The 22,983-nt window shown below is 35.9% G+C and overlaps 1 protein-coding gene across 6 annotated transcripts in view; it reads left to right on the plus strand.

Annotated features, from left to right (window-relative positions):
- The window catches only part of ARID2 (AT-rich interaction domain 2), a 179,062-nt gene that overhangs the window by 122,963 nt on the left and 33,116 nt on the right, over positions 1 to 22,983 (plus strand). For 5 of the 6 annotated variants that reach the window (XR_006204800.1, XR_006204799.1, XR_006204798.1 and 2 more), the window contains 2 exons: positions 1,870 to 1,983; positions 8,339 to 8,487. Coding sequence is in view for 1 of the 6 variants with exons in the window: in XM_042946307.1 (XP_042802241.1) it covers positions 1,870 to 1,983; positions 8,339 to 8,487 (263 nt within the window). In the remaining 5 variants the exon portion in view is untranslated. The remainder of the gene's footprint in view (positions 1 to 1,869; positions 1,984 to 8,338; positions 8,488 to 22,983) is intronic. The other variant, XR_006204801.1, reaches the window with a different exon arrangement.

The following is a 22,983-nucleotide window of genomic DNA, read 5'->3' on the forward strand; positions in this document are numbered from 1 at the left end:
ATATCTCCTATCTGATCTGTACACTTTAGTAAATACAAGTGTTTTCTAGCATCAGTGCTACTGAGTTGAGGGTCATTCTGCCTGTAAAGTTTTTAAGGACAGTCTTGCATGCTGTTTCCACTGAAACTAGGGGTTTGCTTCACAGACAGTTGTCTGTCACCTATTTCCTGGATTACTTTTTCTTCACTCTCTTTGCTAAGTACTCCGTAGCCAGACCCTTCTATGACTCACCAGCTCTGCTAGCAGTCTTCTGACTTGGGTTTCGTCTCTGTGCTTCTGGTGTTTACAGCAGATCTATGGCCATTGTTGGCATTAGTACCAAATTTAGCAGTGGAGGGGTCAGCAAAATAAAAGATGAAAGAACAAAGAATCCCTTGGTTCAGAACACTTCATCCACTGATATGCATCTTTTTTCATGTGGGTGGATAAAACTGGACAGTGCTGTCTGGAGGTATAATGAGATTTGAATTCATATGTCAGTACTACCTTGCTTAGGTTTATCTTTATTGCAAGGTACCTAAATAGGTTGAGTATTCTTTAGTTGATGGTATATACATGGCAGTAATTAATACTGAGTTTTGGTGAAAAATACTAAATCAGTTTTACTCAAACTGCCATGCTGCTCTTTGAGTTTTTCATCCATTAAGCACATTAATTTTTTTTTTTAATGGTGCAGTGTCTGGCACATAGTATTCAGTAAGTTGGATCTTTATATTTTTCCTACATTTAATAATTTCCCAGTTCACCTTGATTATGTTCCTAACTCTGTTTTTTCCTCTCAGATTCCCTTATAATCCTAAATAGTTATAATAGACTAAGCCAAGTGAGAGAAAAAACTTCATTATTGTGGAACTATCAACCCTCATTTTTTTGTGTCCTTAATCTTCCAGTGTGACTATATTCAATAATGATACTTAAGTAACAAAGAACAAACAACAATACTTTTTAAAACTAGGACCTGTGTTAGGAACTTTGTACTAAAGCATTTCCTCAGTTAATCCTTTATGTAACTCTGTTGGGTAAAAATTGTTATTGATGTTTTAGAAATGAGGCTCTAAGATGCAAAGTACTTGCCTTAGGTCACCAGCTAATATGCGGTGGTCCAGGACTGAACACTTGGGTGTGTGTCTGAAATGAAGATTTATACTCTTAACCCATTTATGCACTATTTTAAAAAAGATTTCTTTGTAAAGTTCTAGAAAGTCCTTTGGTATATAATATATTGATTATTTGACCTATTATGTTACCAAATGTGCATGCCATTAAATGATAATTTCAGGACATCTTCTTAACACATTGGATGTATATGCACCTAATCCAAGTCATAAAATTATTACATTTTATTCCTAATCTGAGGAATGTGTTCTTCTATATATTCTCCCAAAGAATGTAGTTTATTTAAAATAGCTACATTCTTTATTTTTAAAATTAGTGTTTGGCTGGCATGTAGAAATTTAAAGCTTTGCAAGGAAAAAGAGATAGCATGCATGGTGTCTATGAGTGAGAATTAACAACCAGGGTTCTCATGTGTAACACTTAGCATGGTGACTGCTATAGAGTTAGGCACTCAGTAAAGGTATAGGTGTGTTTTACCTTCACATAAAGTACCTATAAAGCCTAAAAAAGATCAACTGTTCAAGATAGGATCATAAGTTTCCTTTGAAGGGAGGCTGTTGGGCCTTCTTAAGAGCCTGCTAATAGAAAAAGCCATTTCCATTGTTGCCCAGATTCTTTAAATTTCTTTTATATAGACCTTGGTTTAACACCATTTTATTCACTGCTTGAATTGATACCTTAAAGGGATAGATGAAATAGAGAATTTTAAATGTGATTTTTTCAGCCAAACCTTGTTATTTCCACCATTTCAAGGGGTTTGGGGATGTAAAGGAGGCACCTGGACCCCAAGAAGGGACTCCCAGACTTGCAGAATGTGCAGGGCTGAAAAGACTGCAGGGAAATGTCCCTGCTGAGAATGGCCAACAGGTAATCCTTCCTAATACCAATGTTATTTCATGTTCCTTTTCTCGATTTTGTTCCTTTTTAATCCCATTAATCAGCTGTATTAATTTCATTACAGAAAAAAAATAGCAACAAAAAAAGAGGATGAAAATAAATGATATCACCATAGATTTTGTGTTTAAGTAGTATTTAGTTGTGTAGTTTATATAAATACAAAATAAAGCAGATTTCTTTATTTGTAGCTGCTTATTTTCAGTCTGTTATATTTTCAGGTTAGAGTATAACTACTTCCAAAGGCTCTGCCTCCTTCCACTGTTCATAAATTCCATTTTTTGGAGACAAAAAAAAAAAAAAATAGATTGGCATATAAAAAATAAAAAATGAGTAAAAAATAAAATTAATTATAAATATTTACCTAAAGACCTGCCTTTTTTAGGAACATGTAAAACACATGTTGAACATAACTCTTACTCTTAATCCCATGATCTGAAGACATACTAAGTTCTTGTATATAAAAATAGTTTACTTAAGGATGTATTTACTTAAGGTATTTTACATATGCCTCTCCTCAGTTCCATGTTCTTCACATAGGAATCATTGCTGATATGGTGGGCATAAACTGAATCTTGGGATCTTCCAGATCCCTTCCTTTCTTTGATAAAGAGCTTGAAGTTACTTAACCCATCAGAAGGCAGATCTGTCGCCTCAAGGGGGCAGCATTTAGTCATAGCCAAGGTCATTTTAGCAAAAGCCACAGGAATTCTCATTTCAGTATTTTCTTAAGAGTGCTACTGCTTAGATTTTTGGCGGACTAGCACATTGTAAAAACTAAGAAAGGCATTACCACTAAACATAATTTTTTGTTTGCATTTCGATGTGTTTTTATAAGCCAGGCTTGATATGTATTGATTGTCTGTCTAGGTTTATGCTTAGAGTAAAAAAATGTGATAGTTTAAGAGCATAAGAGAGTGTTACAGTAGAAAGATTATTAGATATTACTTTGTCCCAAACCCTCATTTTTAAGCGTTGAGGTTAACTTTCCCAAACTCAAAAAGATTTCTCTTCCAAAGATTTCTATTATTGCCTTCCATTCTGTTCTCAAAAGATCTGTACATTTAGACTAAGTATCATCTCTTTTATATCACAGTTACAGTAAATCTAGTTCTTGTTCCCTAAAGCTGTTTCAGAGTATCTCTCTTTACTTGCCTATGTTTTAGAGGACACTCTTTCAGTTTGTTCCTTCAATTGGATCTTAGGTGTCCTTGTGTCTGGTTTATTCATCATCCTATTTACCTCAATCAGTTCCATTTTATAAGTGGCTTTCAAAATCTGTAGCTACAATTGAACACAGTATTTCATTACTACTTAGTAAAGAATTTGAGACTAGATTATGAATTTGTATTTTTCTAACACGTATTGAAATGTTTAAATTTTAGTCTTATTCTAAGGTTTAGTTAATTTTACATTACAGAATAAATCACAGAATTGTTTTATATCCTTTTTGTAATTTTACTTTTCTGGTCACTCACTGCTGGAGTTGTGGCTTTTCCACTTTGATTTGAAAAAAAAAAAAAACCTGATATACAAAAAATAGCTCCTCTTGAATAGACTGGATGGTATAGAATATTCCTCAAGAGTGATCATTCCCAAAATATGACGTTGAAACCTATTTTTGCATTTGCACTTGAGTTAGAGTTATGGCTTATGGTCTAGCAGTTCATGATAAATAATAAGAAAAGGTAAACTACTGCATCCTAAAAGAAATCCATTTTGCACTCTCATACAAAAGACCTAATTCTTAAAAGATAATTTAAATGGTACTTTAAAAATTTTGCAGCATAATACAACCTATTTGAAAATTAGCTTTGTCAAAAGAAATGTGTAATTTTTTTAATACAAGAGGAAACCTAGAAATATTACCTCTGTGGTCAAAGAAAACATGACTTTTAGAATTTCTCATTTGGTATATTCTGTAAGTATTTTAATTCTTTTTGTTTCACTGATGTATATTTTGATCTATTTAATTCTTCTTGTCATTTGTTTACTTTTTATTGTACAAATTTTTCAAACATACACAAAAGCCAATAAATCATCATGTATCTATTACCTGGCTTAAAATATTATCATTTTGCCTTTTTAGTTTCATCTGTTCTTCACCACTATCATTTTTTTTATTGGAGTACTTAAAAAATTTTTTTAACATTTATTCATTTTTGAGAGACAGAGATAGAGCATGAGCAGGAGAGAGGCAGACAGAGAGGGAAACAGAATCTGAAGCAGGCTCCAGGCTCTGAGCTGTCAGCACAGAGCCCGATGTGGGGCTTGAACCCACGAACCATGAGATCATGACCTGAACTGAAGTTGCTTAACTGACTCAGCCACTCAGGTGCCCCTGTTGGAGTACTTTAAAATAAATACCAAACATTATTTCTTTTTGCCAATAAATAATTCAGAGTCTATTTCTTTAATTGTTAAAGTACTTTTAACTATTTAGATATATATACAATACCAAATCACATCTAACAAAAATAGTAATGTTTTAATATTATCTGATACCCAGTTCATGGTCAGTGTTCTCTAGTTGTCTTTAAAAAATAATGTGGTGGGTTTTTTGTTTGTTTTTTAAACAACTTGTTTGAATCAGGGTCCACAAATTTTTCATACCTTGCATTTGGTTAATGTATCTTTGTTCATTTTTAATTTAACAGCTTAGGTTAATTTGAGAGCATTCTTTCCATGTCCCTCATTAACATTTGGGGTTAAAATACCCTGTGATTCCTTGTTAAATTTTCTATGTGACACCAAATAAGAGTTCCATAATAGAAAAAAATAGGATAAAGATTTGTTAGCACTTATAAAAGTAAAAATAAGCTTAATCTACAAATATATGACAAGCTAGTCAATAAGATACCTAATTTAAATGGTGAAAGTATAGGGAACCAGAAGGTTAATCCTGAGGAAATTTGATGCCTCTGGCAAATTTACCCTTAAATTAAAATTCTGGGATATGTGTAACTTGTTACTCTTTAATATTTGTATTTGGCTGAAACTGGTCCTCTTGATTACTCCCCTTTATTAGAATTTCCTGTATTTTTAATGTAATATTTTTATTTCAGGGAATCAATTTCCATAATTCTTTTGATAAATAAACTAATTATAATGTTCCATTCTTTTGTCTCTGACCCTCTTCCCCCACCCCCACCCCCATCTGCTTTCTTCTCATCATCGGTTTTTATGGCTTAAAGAATTCACAGGTGAGGGGTGCCTGGGTGGCTCAGTCGGTTAAGCGTCTGACTTTGCCTCAGGTAATGATTTCACGGTTCAGGTTGATGGGTTCAGGCCCCATGTCAGGCTCTGTGCTGACAGCTCAGAGCCTGGAGCCTGCTTCGGATTCTGTGCCTCCCTCTCTCTGCCCCTCCCCCACTCACACTCTGTCTCTCTGTTTCTCTCTCTCTCTCAAAAATTAATGAACATTTAAAAAAATTAAAAAAAAAAAATTCACAGGTGAGGGCACCTTGGTGGCTCAGTTGGTTAAGCATCCACTCTTGATTTCAGTTCAGGTCATGATCTCACAAGTCATGGGATCCAGCTCAGCACTGGGCTCTGTGCCAAACATGGAATCTGCCTGGGATTCTCTATCTCCCTCTTTCTCTGCCCCTGCTTGTGCTTGTGCTCTCTCCCTCAAAATAAATAAACAAACATTTTTTTTAAGTGATTTAAAAAAATAGAATTCACAGGTGAATGATTGTCAGATCCATGTTTCCAGCATTAACTTTTGTAGTTGTTCCCAAAGCAAACTCATCATCTTTCCTCCAAAATACGACTTCCCTTTTGGATTTCTCTATTTGGACTTCTAGTATAATAATAATAATAGTAACTGTTGCCGTTTATTGAGACTCTAGAGTTAGGCACTTCATCTGTCATTTCTCTAGTCTTCCCACCATTCCTAAAGTTGGATTTCATTACTTAACAGTTTGGATCAGAGAGGTTAAATAGGTTGCCCAGGGTCACATAACTAGTTCAAAAGGCAAATTTAAAGTTTGAATACGGATCTGTCAGACTAGAAAGTTCACATCCTATCCATGAGACCTGTTTTCATGCATGTATATGCATGTATGTTTTCTCCCTAACCGTATTATAAAATCTTAATGGTGGGACCCAACTATAGAAACAACTTTAATTATATCCCAAAGGTAGATTTTTTTTTTTCCTTAGAGCTTGGAACTCCAAAGTTCCTAACTTCACATTTCTTTCTTTTTTTAAAATTGTTTTTAAGTTTATTTATTTTGAGAGAGAGCACAAGTGGGGAAAAGGGCAGAGAGAGAGAATCCTAAGCAGGCTTTGCAGTATGGAGCCCAACACAGGGCTCAGTCCCACAAACCATGAGGCCAAGACCTGAGCTGAAATCAAGAGTCAGACACTTAACCGACTTAGCCACCCGGGTGCCCCAAGATTTTATTTTTTTCAAGTAATCTCTACATCCAACATGGGACTTGAACTCACAACCCTGAGCTCAAGAGTCACTTGCTCAACCAACTGAGCCAGCTAGGTGCCCCAAGACCTTTCTTAAGTTTATTTATTTTTGAAAGAGAAAGAGCTAGTGGGAGAGAGGCAGAGAGAGAGAGAGAGAGAGAGAGAGAGAGCATGCGTGCGCACCTGTGCTCCTATGCACCAAAGCGGGGGAGGGGCAGAGAGAGAGAATCCCAAGAGACCCTATGCTGTCAGTGCAGAGACTAGCCTGGGGCTCAAACCAGTGAACCGTGAGATCATGACCTGAGCTGACTGAAGAGTTGAACACTTAACCAACTGAGCCACCCAGGCACCCCATGATGCCACATTTTTTTTTTTTTTTAAAGTATTTATTTTGAGAGAGAGAGAAAGAGAGCATGAGCAGGGGAGCAGCAGAGAGGGGGAAGGAGAGAATCCCAAGCAGGCTACATGTTGTCAGTGCAGAGCCAGACATGGATCTTAAACCCACAAATTGTGAGATCATGACCTAAGCCAAAATCAAGACTCAGATGTTGGGTCACATGGATGACTCAGTTGGTTAAGTTTCGGACTCTTGGTTTCAGCTCAGGTCATGATCTCACCATTCATGAGTTCGAGCCCCGCAATGGGCTCTGTGCTGATGGCTCACAGTCTGCTTGGGATCATCTCTCTCTCCCTCTCTCTCTGCACCTCCCTTGCTTGCACTCTATTTCTCTCTCTCTCTCTCTCAACATAAATAAAATAAACATTAAAAAAAAAAAAAAAAGGAGTCGGATGCTTAACCAACTGAGCCACGCAGGTGCCCTGACTTCACATTTCTAAGAGACATGTTTTTTTTTCAGCATTTCAGTCTCCCTTTTTTTTTATGCTGTAGCTTTTTATGTGTTTCATCTGTTTTTCTAATTATTATGAATCTTAATCTGACGTTTTCAGCTATTTTTAACTTCGTTTTGCCCAAGTATTTCTAATATCACCATATAAGTGAATAGTGTACTTAATATCTTCCCAAAGTTTAAATTTATTGCCTTCAAACAATGCTTTGAAATGGTGTGCTGCCATTTCTATATGAGAAATTCAATATTATTTTTTCCTTTGTGAGGATTAATAAATCTGAATTAAGGTTCAAAGAAAACATATTGCCGCAAATTGTTTTAAGATATATTGTAATTATTTACCTATGTATCTTTTATAGAGAAAGGGATGTGGTATAGAAGAAGAAAACATAGCTTATATTTAAAGACTTATGTCTATAATTAGAATCTTTTTACTTGTATTGTCCATCAAAAGCTCTTTCTGGACAACATAAAAGACTAAAGTTGTTAAAACAGCTAACTATAAAATAATATTTACAACATTCTACTTATGGTTACTTCATTTTTAACATCAGAAATTTTCTTTTCTTTTTGCTATGTGTTGTTTGCTTTTTGTTGTATTGATTAAAAAATCTAAATGGAAATGTATGCCAAAAATTAATAGTTTGCAATTGATTTGTTCTTGTAAAGAATGTACGTAAGTAAATCAAATGGGTACATTTATAGTAGCTTTATTTATTTTAATTTATAATTGTGTTTCTGCCTAATTTTATTAATAAAAAATTCTTAATTCAAAATAATGTATATCCTGTAACAACAACAATATGATCTTGCTTTTGTGGTTCATAGGAAATAAAAGAATCTTACTTCCTAATTATTTTCATAAGCATAGTTATCTTTTTAAAGAATTTTTTAAAAAAAATAATTATGAAAACTACAAATGTAAATTTTATTTTAGAAGTTATAACTATCAATATAATCATACACTCATCATTATAATCCTCATTTTAAACCTGTGGTATAAAATGTGAATATTTCTCAGTGTCATCTCACAAACCGTGCGGTTGTGTTTTTCACAGAACACTCCTATGACGCCTTCACCAGCTGCGCAGGTGCAGAACCAGCCCAGCACTTCTCAGCCTTCTCCATTCAGTGCATCTAGTCAACAAGGGGATCCAGTGAGAAAACCTGGACACAACTTCATGTGTCTGTGGCAGTCTTGTAAAAAGTAAATGGCAATTTTATTTGATATACATAAATGCTCTTTGTTCTGGAATGCTTTTATATTTATATTTCTGTCATTTCATTTCATGAAAATTTTCTTTTGAAGCCGCTGAAGTGTTTTAGCAAAAATATTTTCTGTTAAGAGGGATGTTTATGGAGATGTGGTAGCACCTAAACTAAGAAATTTATATAAATTATAGGTAGAGCATCATTGCCTAATGGTAGGCTATTGGGGAATGTGTTTTGATACTAGTTTTTAAAAAACAAAATCAGCTAAGCGTTGATTTCTTATTTGGCTATGAAAAGAGGTTTCTTTAACGTGACTTAAAGGTGATGGTGGCTGTAGAATTTCTTTATTATAGCAACTTAAAGGTAATAATTGGTTAGGAAGAGTGACTTGTCTTAAATTTGAGTTTGGGTTGGACACTCAATGAGAATTATTTTTAAAACCATATCTCACAATTTAATAACTAAGATCAACAATGAGTAGAACTGAACTCAAGACAGGGCTTTCTTCCACTTGAAGAAATACTTAAGAATAATGATTAAAATAAAATCATTCTTTTAACAGTGCTCAGCTAAGACCCTTTGCTTTGTCACTTTTTTAGAGGTCTAGGACTAAGGCACTTGTCTTAATAGACATAATATTTTTTTCATGTTTTAGATATCAAAGATTCCATTTCACTTTTTCTAACTACTGATAGAAATTACCACATTATTTTTAAAATTATATTTGCTATTCATAATTTTTATGATATACTACAGACATTGTACTTTGCTGTAAACTTCATATACGTATTTGATATGGGATTATAGCTATTGCTGTAGCGTATGGATTATTAATAGCATACACAATTTCTTTGGACAGTGTTTATCAAACTTTAAATCTCAACCCAGTAGTAGTGTCATGAAATCATTTTGGCAGGTCTCTACTGGTAGGTTTTTGATTGATTGATTGTTTTTCCAATGAAAAGAAAATTAGATGTATCAGATTCCATCATGTCGGTAAAGGTAATTATTGTATTTAATATAGGCATGTGTGTACTAGATTATAGTGTAAAATCTGTTTGTCAAAATGTTGCTTAAAAGTCAGTGCTTTAGTTTGTCTCTGATTATTTCTTTGATTAATTTAAGTTGACCATCTTGTTTTATGTAGTAAGTTAATTTGAAACTTTCTTCACCACTGTCAGTTGTATTCTTTACTTTTTTTTAGATTTCGTTTTTGTCTTAACAGGCAAATGGTAGCTGGTAGAGTAGGTAGTCAGCTAATCCTGTTTGTTGACTAAAAAGTTTGAGAATAGCTGTTTCTGATGAAGCGCTTATAGTATTTCAAGAAGAAAAAGTGCCGAAAAGGTTAATGAACCTAAATGCATAGCACAATTTCCCATCTGCTAGCAGGATCAGTGTTACAAAATTTGATATGTGCCTCCTCTTTGGAAGTCTTTTTTGAATAAGACTCAACAAGGCTTCTTAGAGCTAGTCATTTGTTAAAGCCATTTTTAGATGCTGCAATCCTGATTCCATTTGATTCTGCAAATATTTATTGAGTACCCTGTAGGAGAGTGTATGTGCTAGGAGTTAGAAATAAAAAAGATTATTTTCAGCCTTTAAAGAAGCACATCCAAAAAACAAATTTACGGTATAAAGATGTAAAGAGCTGTAAAAAGATGGTTTCATAGTGTTACTGGCTGCATAGCAAACAGTTCATGTAATGCTGGGATGGTTAACGAAAGTTTCACTACAGACATTACTTTTGAATTGGGTCTTGAAGAATGTGTAGGAGTTTGTATGCCCAGGGACCTATGAGAAGCTTAGGATAGCAAAGGCATTAGGGCATGAAGACAGTAATGACATTTATTATTCAGATTTAGGGTTTTTGTTGGTTTTTTTAAATCTTTTCTTTAGTTTTCTTTCTTTTTTGTTTTTCCAATTTTTTATATAAATTCTAGTTAACATACAGTGCAGTATTGGTTTCCAGAGTAGAATTCAGTGATTGATCACTTATATACAACACCCAGGGCTCATCATAACAGGTGCTCTCCTTAGTACCCATCACCCATCTAGCCTATCTCCCACCCACATCCCTCCATCAACCCTCAGTTTATTCTCTGTTAAGAGTCTCTTGTGGTTTTTTTCTGTCTCTCCTCTTCTTTTTCCCCCTTCCCATATGTTCATCTGTTTTGTTTCTTAAAATCTATGTATGAGTGAAATCATATGGGATTTGCCTTATTTCGCTTTGTGTATAATACATTCTAGTTCCACCCACATCATTGCAAATAGCAAGATTTCATTCTTTTTGATGGCTGAGTAATATTTCATTGTATGTGTATACTACGTCTTCTTTAGCCATTCATCAGTCAATGGACATTTGAGCTCTCTCCATAGTTTGACTATTGTTGATAATATTGCTGTAAACATTGAGGTGTGTGTACCGCTTTGAATCTGTATTTTTGTAACCTTTGGATAAATACCTAGTAGTACAGTTGCTGGATCACTTGGTAGTTCTGTTTTTTTTACACTTTTTTAATGTTTATTTATTTATGAGAGAGAGAGAGAGAGAGAGAGAGAGGTAGCAGAGGAGGGCCAGAGAGAGAGAGGGACAGAGGATCTGAAGCAGGCTTGTCCTGACAGCGGAGAGCCTGATGCAGGGCTCAAGCTCACAAACCATGAGATCATGATCTGAGCCAAAGTTGGACAATTAACCGACTGAGCCACCCAAGTGCCCCTATTTTTAATTTTTTGAGGAACCTCCATGCTATTCTTCAGAGTGGCTGCGCCAGTTTTCATTCTCCCCACAGTGCAAGAGGGTTCCCCTTTCTCTGCCTCTGCCAATTTCTGTTGTTTTTTGTGTTCTTTATTTTAGCCACTCTGACAGGTGTGAGGTGATATCTCATTGTGGTTTTGATTTGTATCTTCCTGATGATGAGTGATGTTGAGTATCTTTTCATGTGTCTGTTGGTCATCTAGATGTCTTCTTTGAAAAAGTGTCTATTCATGTCTTCTGTCCATTTCTTCACTGGATTATTTGTTTTTTGGGTGTTGAGTTGGTAAGTTTTATATAGATTTTGGATACTAACCCTTTATCTGATATGTCATTTGCAAATATCTTTTCCCATTCCATGGTCTGCCTTTTAGTTTTGTTGATTATTTCCTTTGCTGTACAGAAGCTTTTCATTTTGAAGAAGTCCCAGTAGTTTATTTTTGCTTTTGTTTCCTTTCCTTCTGGCGATGTGCTCAGTAAGAAGTTGCTATGGCCAGGGTCAAAGAGATTGCTGCCTATGTTCCCCTGTAGGATTTTGATGGTTTCCTGTCTCACATTTAGGTCTTTCACCCATTTGAATTTATTTTTATATACGGTGTAAGAAAGTGGTCCAGTTTGGGGCACGTGGGTGGCTCAGTCGGTTAAGCGTCCAACTTTGGCTCAGGTCATGATCTCGCGATCCGTGAGTTCGAGCCCCACGTCGGGCTCTGTGCTGACAGCTCAGAGCCTGGAGCCTGTTTCAGATTCTGTGTCTCCCTCTCTCTCTGACCCTCCCCCTGTTCATGCTCTGTCTCTCTCTGTCTCAAAAATAAATAAACATTAAAAAAAATTTTTTTTTAGTAAAAAAAAAAGTCCAGTTTTATTCTTCTACATGTTGCTGTCCAATTTTCCCAAAACCATTCATTGAAGAGACTGTATTTTTTTCCACTGGATATTCTTTCCTGCTTTGTCAAAGATTAGTTGACTGTATAGTTGTGGGTCCATTTCTGGATTTTCTTTTCTGCTCCATTGATCTGTTTGTCTGTTTTTGTACCATTACCATGCTGTCTTAATGACTACAGCTTTATAATATAGCTTGAAATCCAGAAATCGTGATGCCTCCACTTCTGCTTTTCTTTTTCAAGGTTGCTTTGGCTGTTTGGGGTCTTTCTGGTTCCATACAAATTTTAGAATTGTTTGTTCTAGCTTTGTGAAAAATGCTGGTGTTATTTTGATAGAGATTGTATTAAATATGTAGATTGTTTTGGGTAGCATCCACATTTTAACAATATTTGTTCTTCCTTTCCATGATCATGGAATATTTTTCCATTTTGTGTCTTACCCAGCTTCTTTCATAAGTGTTCTCTAGGTTTCAGAGTACAGATCTTTTACCTCTTTGGTTAAGTTTATTCCTAGGTATCTTATGGTTTCTGGTGCAGTTGTAAATGCGATCGATTCCTTGATTTCTCTTTCTGCTGCTTCATTATTGGTTTTTAGAAATGCAACAGATTTCTGTATGTGGATTTGATATCCTGTGACTTTGCTGAATTCATGTATTGGTTCTAGTAATTTTTTTGGTGGAGTCTTTTGGGTTTTCTACAAAGAGTATCATGTCGTCTGCAAATAGTGAAAGTTTGACTTCTTCCTTGCCAATATGGATGCCTTTTATTTCTTTTTGTTGTTTGATTGCTGAAGCTAGGACTTCTACTACTATGTTGAACAACAGTGGCGAGAATGGACATCACTGTCATGTTCCTCACCTTAGGGGAAAAGCTCTGTTTTTCCCCATTGAGAATGATCTAGCTGTGGATCTTTCATACATGGCTTTTATGATGTTGAGGTATATTCCTTCTATCCCTACTTTGTTGAGGATTTTTATCAAGAATGGATGCTGTATTTTGTCAAATGGTTTTTCTGCATCTATTGAGAGAATCATATGGTTCTTATCCTTTCTTTAATTAACGTGGTGTATCACACTGATAGATTTATGGATATTGAACCAGCCCTGCATCCCAGGAATAAACCCCACTTGATCATGGTGAATAATTCTTTTAATGTACTGTTGGATTCAATTTGCTAGTATCTTGTTAAGATTTTGCATCCATGTTCATCAGGGATATTGGCCTGTAATTCTCCTTTTTACTGGGGTCTTTGTCTGGTTCTGGAATCAAGGTAGTGCTGGCCTCATAGAATGAATTTGGAAGTTTTCCTTTCTGTTTCTATTTTTTGGAACAGTTTTAGAAGAATAGATTTTAACTCTTCTTTATAAATGTCTGGTAGAATACCCCTGTGAAACCATCTGGCTCTGGACTTTTGTTTGTTGGGAGAGTTTTTGATTACTGTTTCAATTTCTTTGCTGGTTATTGGTCTGTTCAAATTTTCTGTTTTTTCCTGTTTCAGTTTTGGTAGTTAGTTTGTTTCTAGGAATTTATCCATTTCTTCCAGGTTTCCCAGTTTGTTGACATATAATTTTTCATAATATTTCTTATAATTATTTGTATTTCAGTTGTGGTGGTTGTGATCTCTTCCCTTCATTCATGATTTTATTTATTTGGGTACTTTGTCTTTTCTTTTTGATAAGTCTGGCTTGGGACTTACCAATTTTATTCTTTCAAAGAACCAGCTCTTAGTTTCCTTGATCTGTTTTACTGGGTTTTTTTTGTTTGTTTGTTTCTGTATTGTTTATTTCTGCTTTAGTCTTTATTATTTCCCTTCTTCTGCTGGCATTAAGCTTTATTTGCTTTTCTAGCTCCTTTAGGTATAAGGTTAGGGTGTGTATATGAGACCTTTCTTGCTTCTTGAGATGGACCCGTATTGCAATATACTTCCCTCTTGAGACTGCCTTTGCTATATCCCAAAGGTTTTGGACTGTCATGTTTTCATTTTCATTTGCTTCTATGTACTTTTTTATTTCCTCGTTAATTTCCTGGTTAACCATTCATTCTTTTAGTAAGATGTTCTTTAACCCCCAAGTATTTGTGGTCTTTCCAAATGTTTTCTTGGGATTGACTTCAACCTTCATAGCACTGTGGTCTGAAAATATGTATGATATGATCTCAGTCTTTTTGTACTTCTTGAGGGCTGATTGGTGACCCAATGTGTGATCTGTTTTGGAGAATGTTCCATGTGCACTTGAGAAGAATGTGTATTCTGCTGCTTTAGTATGGAAAGTTCTGTTAAGTCCGTGCCATCCACTGTGTCATTCAGAGCCATTGTTTCCTTGTTGATTTTCTGCTTAGGTGATTTGTGCATTGTTGTAAATGGGGTGTTAAAGTCCCCTACTATTACTGTATAATTGTCAGTGAGTTTCTTTATGTTTGTTATTAATTGATTTATATATTTGGGTGCTGCCATGTTGGGGGCATAAATATTTACAGTTGTTAGATCTTCTTGGTGGTTAGATTCCTTAATTATGATATAATCCCCCTCTTCATCTCTTGGTACAGTCTTTGTTTTAAAATGTGGTTTGTCCCAGGGTGCCTGGGTGGCTCAGTCAGTTAAGCATCTAACTTCAGCTCAGGTCATGATCTCCTGGTTTGTGGGTTCTAGCCCTGAATCAGGCTCAGAACCTGGAGACTGCTTTGGATTCTCTGTCTCCCCCTCTCTCTGTCCCTCCCCTGCTCACAGTTTGTCTCTCACTCTCAAAAATAATCATTAAAAAATTTAAAAATAGGGGCGCCTGGGTGGCTCAGTCAGTTGAGCATCCGACTTTGGCTCGGGTCATGATCTCACAGTCCGTGAGTTCAAGCCCTGCATCGGGCCCTGTGCTGATAGCTTGCAGCCTGGAGCCTGCTTCTGATTCTGTGTCTCCCTCTCTCTCTGGCCCTCCCCCGCTCATGCTCTGTCTCTCTCACTCTTAAAAATGAATAAATGTTAAAAAAAAATTTTTTTTTAATAAATAAAATCTAGTTTGTCTGATAGAAGCGTGACTATTCTGGCTTTCTTTTGGCATCCATTACCATGATAAGTAGTTCTCCATCCCCTTATTTTTAATCTGCAGATATCTTTATGTCTAAAATGAGTCTTAGGTAGACAGCATCTTGGTTTTTTTTTTTTTTATCCATTCTGATACTCTATGTTTTTTGATTGGAGTATTTAGTCCATTTACATTCAGAGTGATTATTGAAAGACAAGAGGTCAGTGCCATTGTGTTACCTGTAGAGTTGGTGTTTCTGGTGATGTTCTCTGATTCTTTCTAGTCTTTGTCACTTTTGGTCTTCCCCACCCCCACCAACTCAGAGTCCCCCTTAATATTTCTTGCAGTGTTGGTTTAGTGGTCACGAACTCCTTTAGTTTTTGTTTGTCTGGGAAGGTCTTTATCTCTCCTTCTATTCTGAATGACAGCTTTGCTGTATAGAGTATTCTTAGCTGCATATTTTTCCCATTCAGCATATTGAATATATCCTGCCAGTCCTTTCTGGCCTGCCAAGTTTCTGTGGACATATCTGCTGCAAATGTGATCTGTCATCTGTTGTAGGTTTAAGGATTTTTTTTTTTATCCCTTGCTGCTCTCAGGTTTCTTTCCTTGTTCATATAATTTGTGAGTTTGACTGTGATATGCCTTGGTGATGGCTGGCTTTTGGTTAATTTAATGGGAGTTCTCTGTACTTCTTGGATTTTGATGTCTGTGTCCTTCCCCAGATTCAGGAAGTTTTCAGAGCTATAATTTGTTTGACTAAACCTTTTGCCCCTTTTTCCCTCTCTTCCCCTTCTGGGACTCCTATGTTATGAATGTTAATTCTGTTTTCAGAAGCCACTGAGTTCTGTAAGTCAGCCTTTATGATTCATTACCTGTGTTTTGCTCTTCTTTTCAGCTTAATTATTTTCCATAATTTTATCTATATTTATATCACTGATTTGTTCCTCTGCTTTGTCCATCCTCACAGTTGTGGCATCCATTCAGGTTTGCATCTCGGTTGTAGCAATTTAAAATTTGGCCTGAGTAGATTTTAGCTCTTTTATGTCTGCAGTAAGGGATTCTCTAGTGTTTTCTATGCTTTTTTTCAAGCCCAGCTAGAATCCTTATAATTGTTGTTTTAACAACATAGTTCAAACATCTTACTTACATCTGTATTGATTTGGCCATCATTTCTTCCTGTTCTTTCTTTGGGGGTGAATTCCTCCATCTTGTCATTTTGGACGAAAACAAAAATAATAATAAAATTAAAATTAAAAGTTTTTTAAAAAATCAAATAAAGGAAGCTAGATCCTATGTGTGTTTTGGTCTGCTTGTTAATGGGAACTTGATCAAAGAAAGAAAAAAGGAGAGAAAAAGATAAAAAAATTAAAAGTTAAAAAAAAAATAAAAACTTTGCTCTTTCTGTATCCAAGGGCAAAAACAAACAAAAAAACCCAAATGAAGCTGGATCCAGTTTTCCCTAAAGCTGAAACTTGCAGCAGTCTGATCAGTAGACTTAAGAGTACAGAAGGGATTTGTGCTGGTCTTCACAGGGAAGGATTTCTGCTCTCATTCTCAAGTGAACTTGCCCTAGTGGAAATGTGCCTGGAGGGCACAGTGGGTGGGACTTCGTGTTTGTACAGCTCTCTTTGCCACTTGGTGGTGCTGTTTAGCTCCCTGAGTTCAATCGTTTCTGATGGGCTAATGGTAAAAATGGCTTCACCCAATTCTCTAGCCCCTCCAGTGGGAAGTTCAAGCCCTCACAGATGTGTGATCAATCACTCCTCCATTTTCCCCAGCTCCTCTCAGCTCCCCACCTTCAGTCTGTCAGAGCTGAAGGTGGCCTGCCAGGTGGCACCACCCTCCTGGGTTTTATCTCAAGAGCTGCTGTGTTTCAAAACCCCACACTTCAGAGACCCCTACAGCTGGGACCCACTGTGATCTGTGGGAGGGTCTCAACCACTTTGTGGCTGCTATCTGGGTGCTGCAGAAAACATTCACCTGACCATGCAGCAGCAGCAGCAGCAGCAGCTCAGAGTTTATGATAAATCCCAACACAACGCTGGCGCCAGGTTTTGCTGCCCTCAACCAGTGTCTTTCTTCCTATACTGGTGAACAGGGCAGGTCTGTGGCCCCTGTGGAGGTAGAGGGCTGTATCGCCTCTACCAAGTGCACCCCAAGCAGGGGAACAACTTCTCCGCATGCGACCTGGGGGATCCTCAGACTGTGCTGCCCGCCCGCTGCTGGGGCTCTGCCGCTTTTCCTCACCAGAGCACTGCCAGGTGCTGACCTCTGAAGCTTCAGACTATGTACCTCGCTGTTCATAAAAACTGGCAGTGTGGTTTTGTGAAACAGTTTTCTTGTGCAGTCCCCTACACTTGTTTTCATTCTTTGTAGCTGCTTTCAGGGGCAGTGCTTTTCTTGTGCAAACCCAGTGCACTGCCCTCTCTCCCCTGTTTCTCCTCCCTGCAAAAAGGGCTTCCTCCCTTCTGCTGTACCACATCTCTTCACCATTTCACCTCTCTGTGCTCTGTACCTGCCACGTTCTCTCCCTCAAATTATGCAGACTGTTCTCTTAATCTTCAGATCAATTTCCTAATTTTTCAAAATGATTTGATGTTGATCTAGCTGTGTTCGAGGGATGAGACAAGCCCAGAGTCCCCTTATTATTGCACCGTCTTAACTCCTTCTCCTCTCAGATTTAGTTTTAATACCAAGTGCAAAAATACGTGTCATTGCCATTGTCCACTAAGTGTCTGTATTCTAATTTCTTTTATAACATACCAAAAGTTTAACAAAGAATCTTTGTTTCCATCAGATTTTACTTAAAATTTTTTCTTTCACTGATACATTATTGTGAAGTGCTCCATATATAAATTTGAAATCACTGATCATGTGTTCTTTTTCTTTCATGGAATTAAAAATGGCTTTAGGTGTACATTTAACCTGTTTGTAGTTCTGTGGTACAACTATATTTTACATGGTCATTTTGTATTTCTAATTCTTCTTTACTTCATATAATATAGACTCTTTTTATCAGCCACTCTTCAACACCACATTTCAATAATTGCTTTTTTAATCTGAATTTATCTCCTAAAAAATGAGGATCCTACTTTTTATAAATAATCTACACTCCTGCAGAAAAATAACATTAATCCCTTCGATATTATGAGTTCTTCAAATATCCAGTCTGTGTTTGCATTTCTCCACTTGTGTTTTCTTAAATTTGAATGAGAAACTAAGATGTAAACATTGTTTTTAGTGAAGTCTTTGAAGTATCTTTTAATCTATATCTTACCCCTTCATCTCTGTTAATTTTTTTCCTTGTAAGTTTTTGTTGATAAACACAAGTTTTTTGTCCTTTAAGAATGTCACAATCTGGATTTTACTGGTGTTATTTAGCTAACGTGTTACTTCTGACTCTGTAGTTGGTAGTTAGGTCCAGATATTTGATGAGATTTTGGTGTGAGTTTTATGGAGAGCATTTTGTACTTTTATCAGGAGATATGTAATATCTTGTTGTTTTGTGATGTAAACAGCCATTGAGGATCATTATCTAGATCCATTATTTCATTAAGAGTTGTAAAATGTACGAGTCCCTTCTTATCAATTCTTTGATTTCTCTGAGGAATAGTAAGTACCTAGACAAAAATCTAGATACGTTACTTATGTCTTATTTACCAATTTTCAAAATACTGTGTTGTTTACCTACACTCCTGAAAAGTGTACCATGAGGTTTGGATTTTGTTTTTTGTTTTTAGTATTCTTATAAATGAACTTATGATTTAAAAACATTTGAAGTGTTTTTAGTCCATTTCAGTTACTATATATATATATATTTTTTTTTTTTAGTGTTTATTTGTTTATTTTCACAGAAAGAGAAATGAGGGGAGGAGAGTGAGCAGGGGAGGGGCAGAGAGAGAAGGGAAGAGAGAGAATCCCAAGCAGGCTCTGCACTGTTAGCATGGAACCCCATGCAGGGTTTGATCTCATAAACTATGAGATCGTGACCTGAGCCCAAATCAAGAGTCAGATACTTAACCGACTGAGCCACTCAGGTACCCCTTTTGCATTTACTATTTCTTGATGTTCAAATTGTCCCATCTTTGGCCAGTAAAGGGCTTTTCAAGCTGGTTCCCAGTTCCTTTGGTTGTGATCTTAATATAAGTCTTTGCTGGTTTCCTTGCTTTCTTTTAGATGTCATGTTCCAGGCTTATCTTATACATTTCCTACCACACATGGAATCAGATTTCTCCAAGGAGGTCCGGTGTCTTTTAATGGGAAATGGTATTTAGTCTAGGCTCCAGGAAGTATCCATTGCTTTCATTGTTCTCGACTTTTTAGTGGACAGACTAGAAAGACTAATGGTTTTTATTTCATGCTTAGATGTATCTTCTCAACTCTTAGGTCACATAATCCATATTTTGTTCCCTTCCAGTACTTTACTTTTTTTTAACTTTAAAAAAAAATTTTTTTTTTTACATTTATTTATTTTTGAGAAACATAGTGAGACAAAGCATGAGCGGGGGAGGGGCAGAGAGAGAAGGAGACACAGAATCTGAAGTAGGCTCCAGGCTCTGAGCAAGCGGTCAGCACAGAGCCTGATGCGGGGCTCAAACCCACAAACTGTGAGATCATGACCTGAGCCGAAGTCGGACGTTCAACCAACTGAGCCACCCAGGTGCCCCTAATTTTTTTTTAACTTTTTGATCCATCTGTAACTTAGTTTCATGCATAAAGTGAAGTATGAATCTAGCTTTATGTCAGGGTGGTGAAATTATTCTGTATAATACTGTAATGATGAATATGTGGCATAATGCATTGTCAAAATCCACACAACTGTATAGCGCAAAGACTGAATCTTAACGTAACTGATGGATTTTAGCTAATAATAAACTGCAGTTTTAGGTTTATAGAAAAGTTAAGCAGGTAGTGCAGAGTCCCCATGTATTCCCTCTTCCCTGCACAGTTTCCCCTAGTGTTAACATCTTATATATGTTATGATTGATAAGTAATATTTATACATTATTATTAGCTAAAATCCATAGTTTTTATATTAGAATTCACTCTTTGTGCTATACAGTTGTGTGGATTTTGACAGTGCATAATATCACACATTCATCTTTACAGTATTATATACAATAGTCACCACCCTGAAAATGCTTTGTTTGTTTAATCTGCTCACCTCTCTTTACTGCCTCCCCTCCCTGCCCCTGCCTCATGCAACTACTGATTTTCTTACTGTCTCTACAGTAAAGTGGGGGTAATTTTACCTTTATCAAAGAGACATAGAAATCAAATAAGGCAATGTTTTTGAATAGAGCTAATACAGAGTAAGTAATGAGCAAACAATTTCAGTAGGGAGGTACTTTATGCTCTAGGTAGCTTTGTCAAGAACAGTGTGAAGTGATAAACTGCCATATCTTTCAAGGAGTCCAGGGGAATATCCATTGTCAAATTCATTTGTATGCTTTATTTGTCTTGTTAAAAACATGCAAATACACACGTATTTTTATTTTTATTCATTTTTATTATTTTTATGTTTATATTTTTATTTTATTTCATTTTTATTTTTTTATTTTATCTCCAAGCTTATGTTTGGTTGATTAAATGTAACATATTTATTGAAATGCCTAAATTGTGCATATCCACTTCCATACTATTTTCACATGCTACTTGAAATTTTAGTGAAAGACCTTATTTAAACAAGGTCCCTGAGAGTGTATTTTGTGCTTTTCTATGTAAAATATGTGACTGCTTCACAGACCAGTAGGTTAGTAGGAGCTGGTGCTAGAGGATCAAAGAGCAAAAACAAGTCCTTTCCTCTATTATTATTAATACCGCTAATAATATTTATATTGTAATATTGTCCATATTATTATTATTAGAAGGAAAGGAGATAGGGACAAAGACAATTGCTTTTGGTTATCTCCCATCTGAACTTCCTTCCTATGTTTGAGATATTTCCCATAATTTGAGTCCTACTAGAAGGCAGGACCTCTCTGTCTCTACAAAAGCCAAAAAAAGAAAAAAGAAAAGAAAGAAAGGAAGGGAGGGAGGGAGGGAGGAAGAAAGGAAAAGGCCAAATACTTGCTTTCTTCTGCATTACCTTTGGCATTTAGGCCAATCAGTCAGTTGTTCTCACCTGTGGCTTTGAATCTGGACTGGCTGTGGCAGAGGTGGAGGGTGCTGTAGCGACCAGGCATTTAGAAATTTTCCAAGAACACCCATGCTGGCTTGGGGCTGTCCAGTTTGCACTTGTAATTTTTAGTCCTCTATTAAGGCAATAAATTAAATTCTTTTAATAATAAAGTTAGTTGTCTTTTTTTGTTTTTCCATTTTGAACTTTTACAACTGGATATATAATAAAATTGGTAAGTCTCCCAAGCATCATAGTTGGTTTGGGTTTTTTCCCCCAAATTTTAGCAGCTTGTTACCAAGTCTCATTTGAATATAAAATAATGTATACCTTTGGTATTTCTTTGGCCATAGAGTATTATCTGTGTATAACTGATGTCAAAGGTTGAAGTAAAAGTTAATTGTTTTATAATTAACAATATAACTTTTTTAAAAACTGTTCTTGCAGTGTAGATTTTTTGATGTATAGTACTATCATTTATGTGCATTTATTAACATTTAAATGCACATCTTACTTTTAAACTAGAATTTTCCTATTAAAAATATACATATCCCATATGTTTCAAGTCAAGTTAAATGTTTTTCCAGCCGGAGGGCTATTAAGAGGGACATGGAATCCTTTTTGGTCATTAAAAACAGCCTGCCAAGAACTTGAGCAACTAAGAAAACTTTAAATGAAAATATCTGAACTAAAGTGCTATTTTCAGCCCTTTTATTTATGTTTTAAAAACAAAGGAAACAATCTTAGCTCTGTTGTTTGTTTCTAAATTGTTCTTTTAAATATGGTAAATTATTAAAATCATGTGTATTATGTATAATTAATATATATAACCTGAAAAGATCGTAGGCTTTTAAATAATAAAATCTTTAAGGTAGTAGAAAAAATATGCTTTATTTATTTCATTTACTTACGTGTTTATGATGCCTAAGAAGTTGATTAATGCTAGGAAATGTGATAGTAATAATCATTGTATAAATAACACCAATAAAGTAATGGTTGGCTTTATTTTCAGGTGAAAAGTGTTTTAGCCTTTTTTTTTTTTTTTTTTTTAATGATTTATTTATTTTTGAGAGAGAGGCAGACAGAATCTGAAGCAGGTTCCAGGCTCTGAGCTGCCAGCACAGAGCCTGACTGCAAGTGTTTTAGCCTGAAGCTGCTGCTTAGGGTAGCTGGAATCAGGAAACTTGGACCTACTAAGTGCCTTATGCAAAATTTGTTCAGTTGAAACAAACAGCTAAAAGAAAAAGGAATTTGGTGAAGGGGGTTTAAATGAAGGAATAAAAATGAATCCTGAGCTTCAACTGCAGTTATTTATGTAAAGCAGGGAACTAGCCATTATATATTGTATTGATGATGTAATTGAAAATAATATGTATCTTTGAAAAATGGCCAGTGATGGGGAAAAAAATTGTCAGATGTAGTTACAGTAATAAATGTGTTAAATATTAATTAAATTGAGCATTGCTTTGCCAGATACTGTAAATTGAGTTCCTATCTTTTGTGAAAGTAATGAGGTCAAAGGGAAAATGTTTCTGTTGTTTTAGTTGGAATAGCATATATATTGTTACATGTAAGTATAGGGTTAATGGGGCACCTGGATGGCCTAGTTGGTTAAGCGTCCGACTCTTGATAGTGGCTCAGGTCGTGATCTTCCAGTTGTGAGATAGAGCCCTGCATGGGGCTCCACACTAAGCTGTCTCTCTCTGCCCCTTCCCCACTCACG

The sequence above is a fragment of the Panthera leo genome, chromosome B4 (genome assembly GCF_018350215.1).
Source record: "Panthera leo isolate Ple1 chromosome B4, P.leo_Ple1_pat1.1, whole genome shotgun sequence".
Taxonomy (NCBI): Eukaryota; Metazoa; Chordata; class Mammalia; order Carnivora; family Felidae; genus Panthera; species Panthera leo.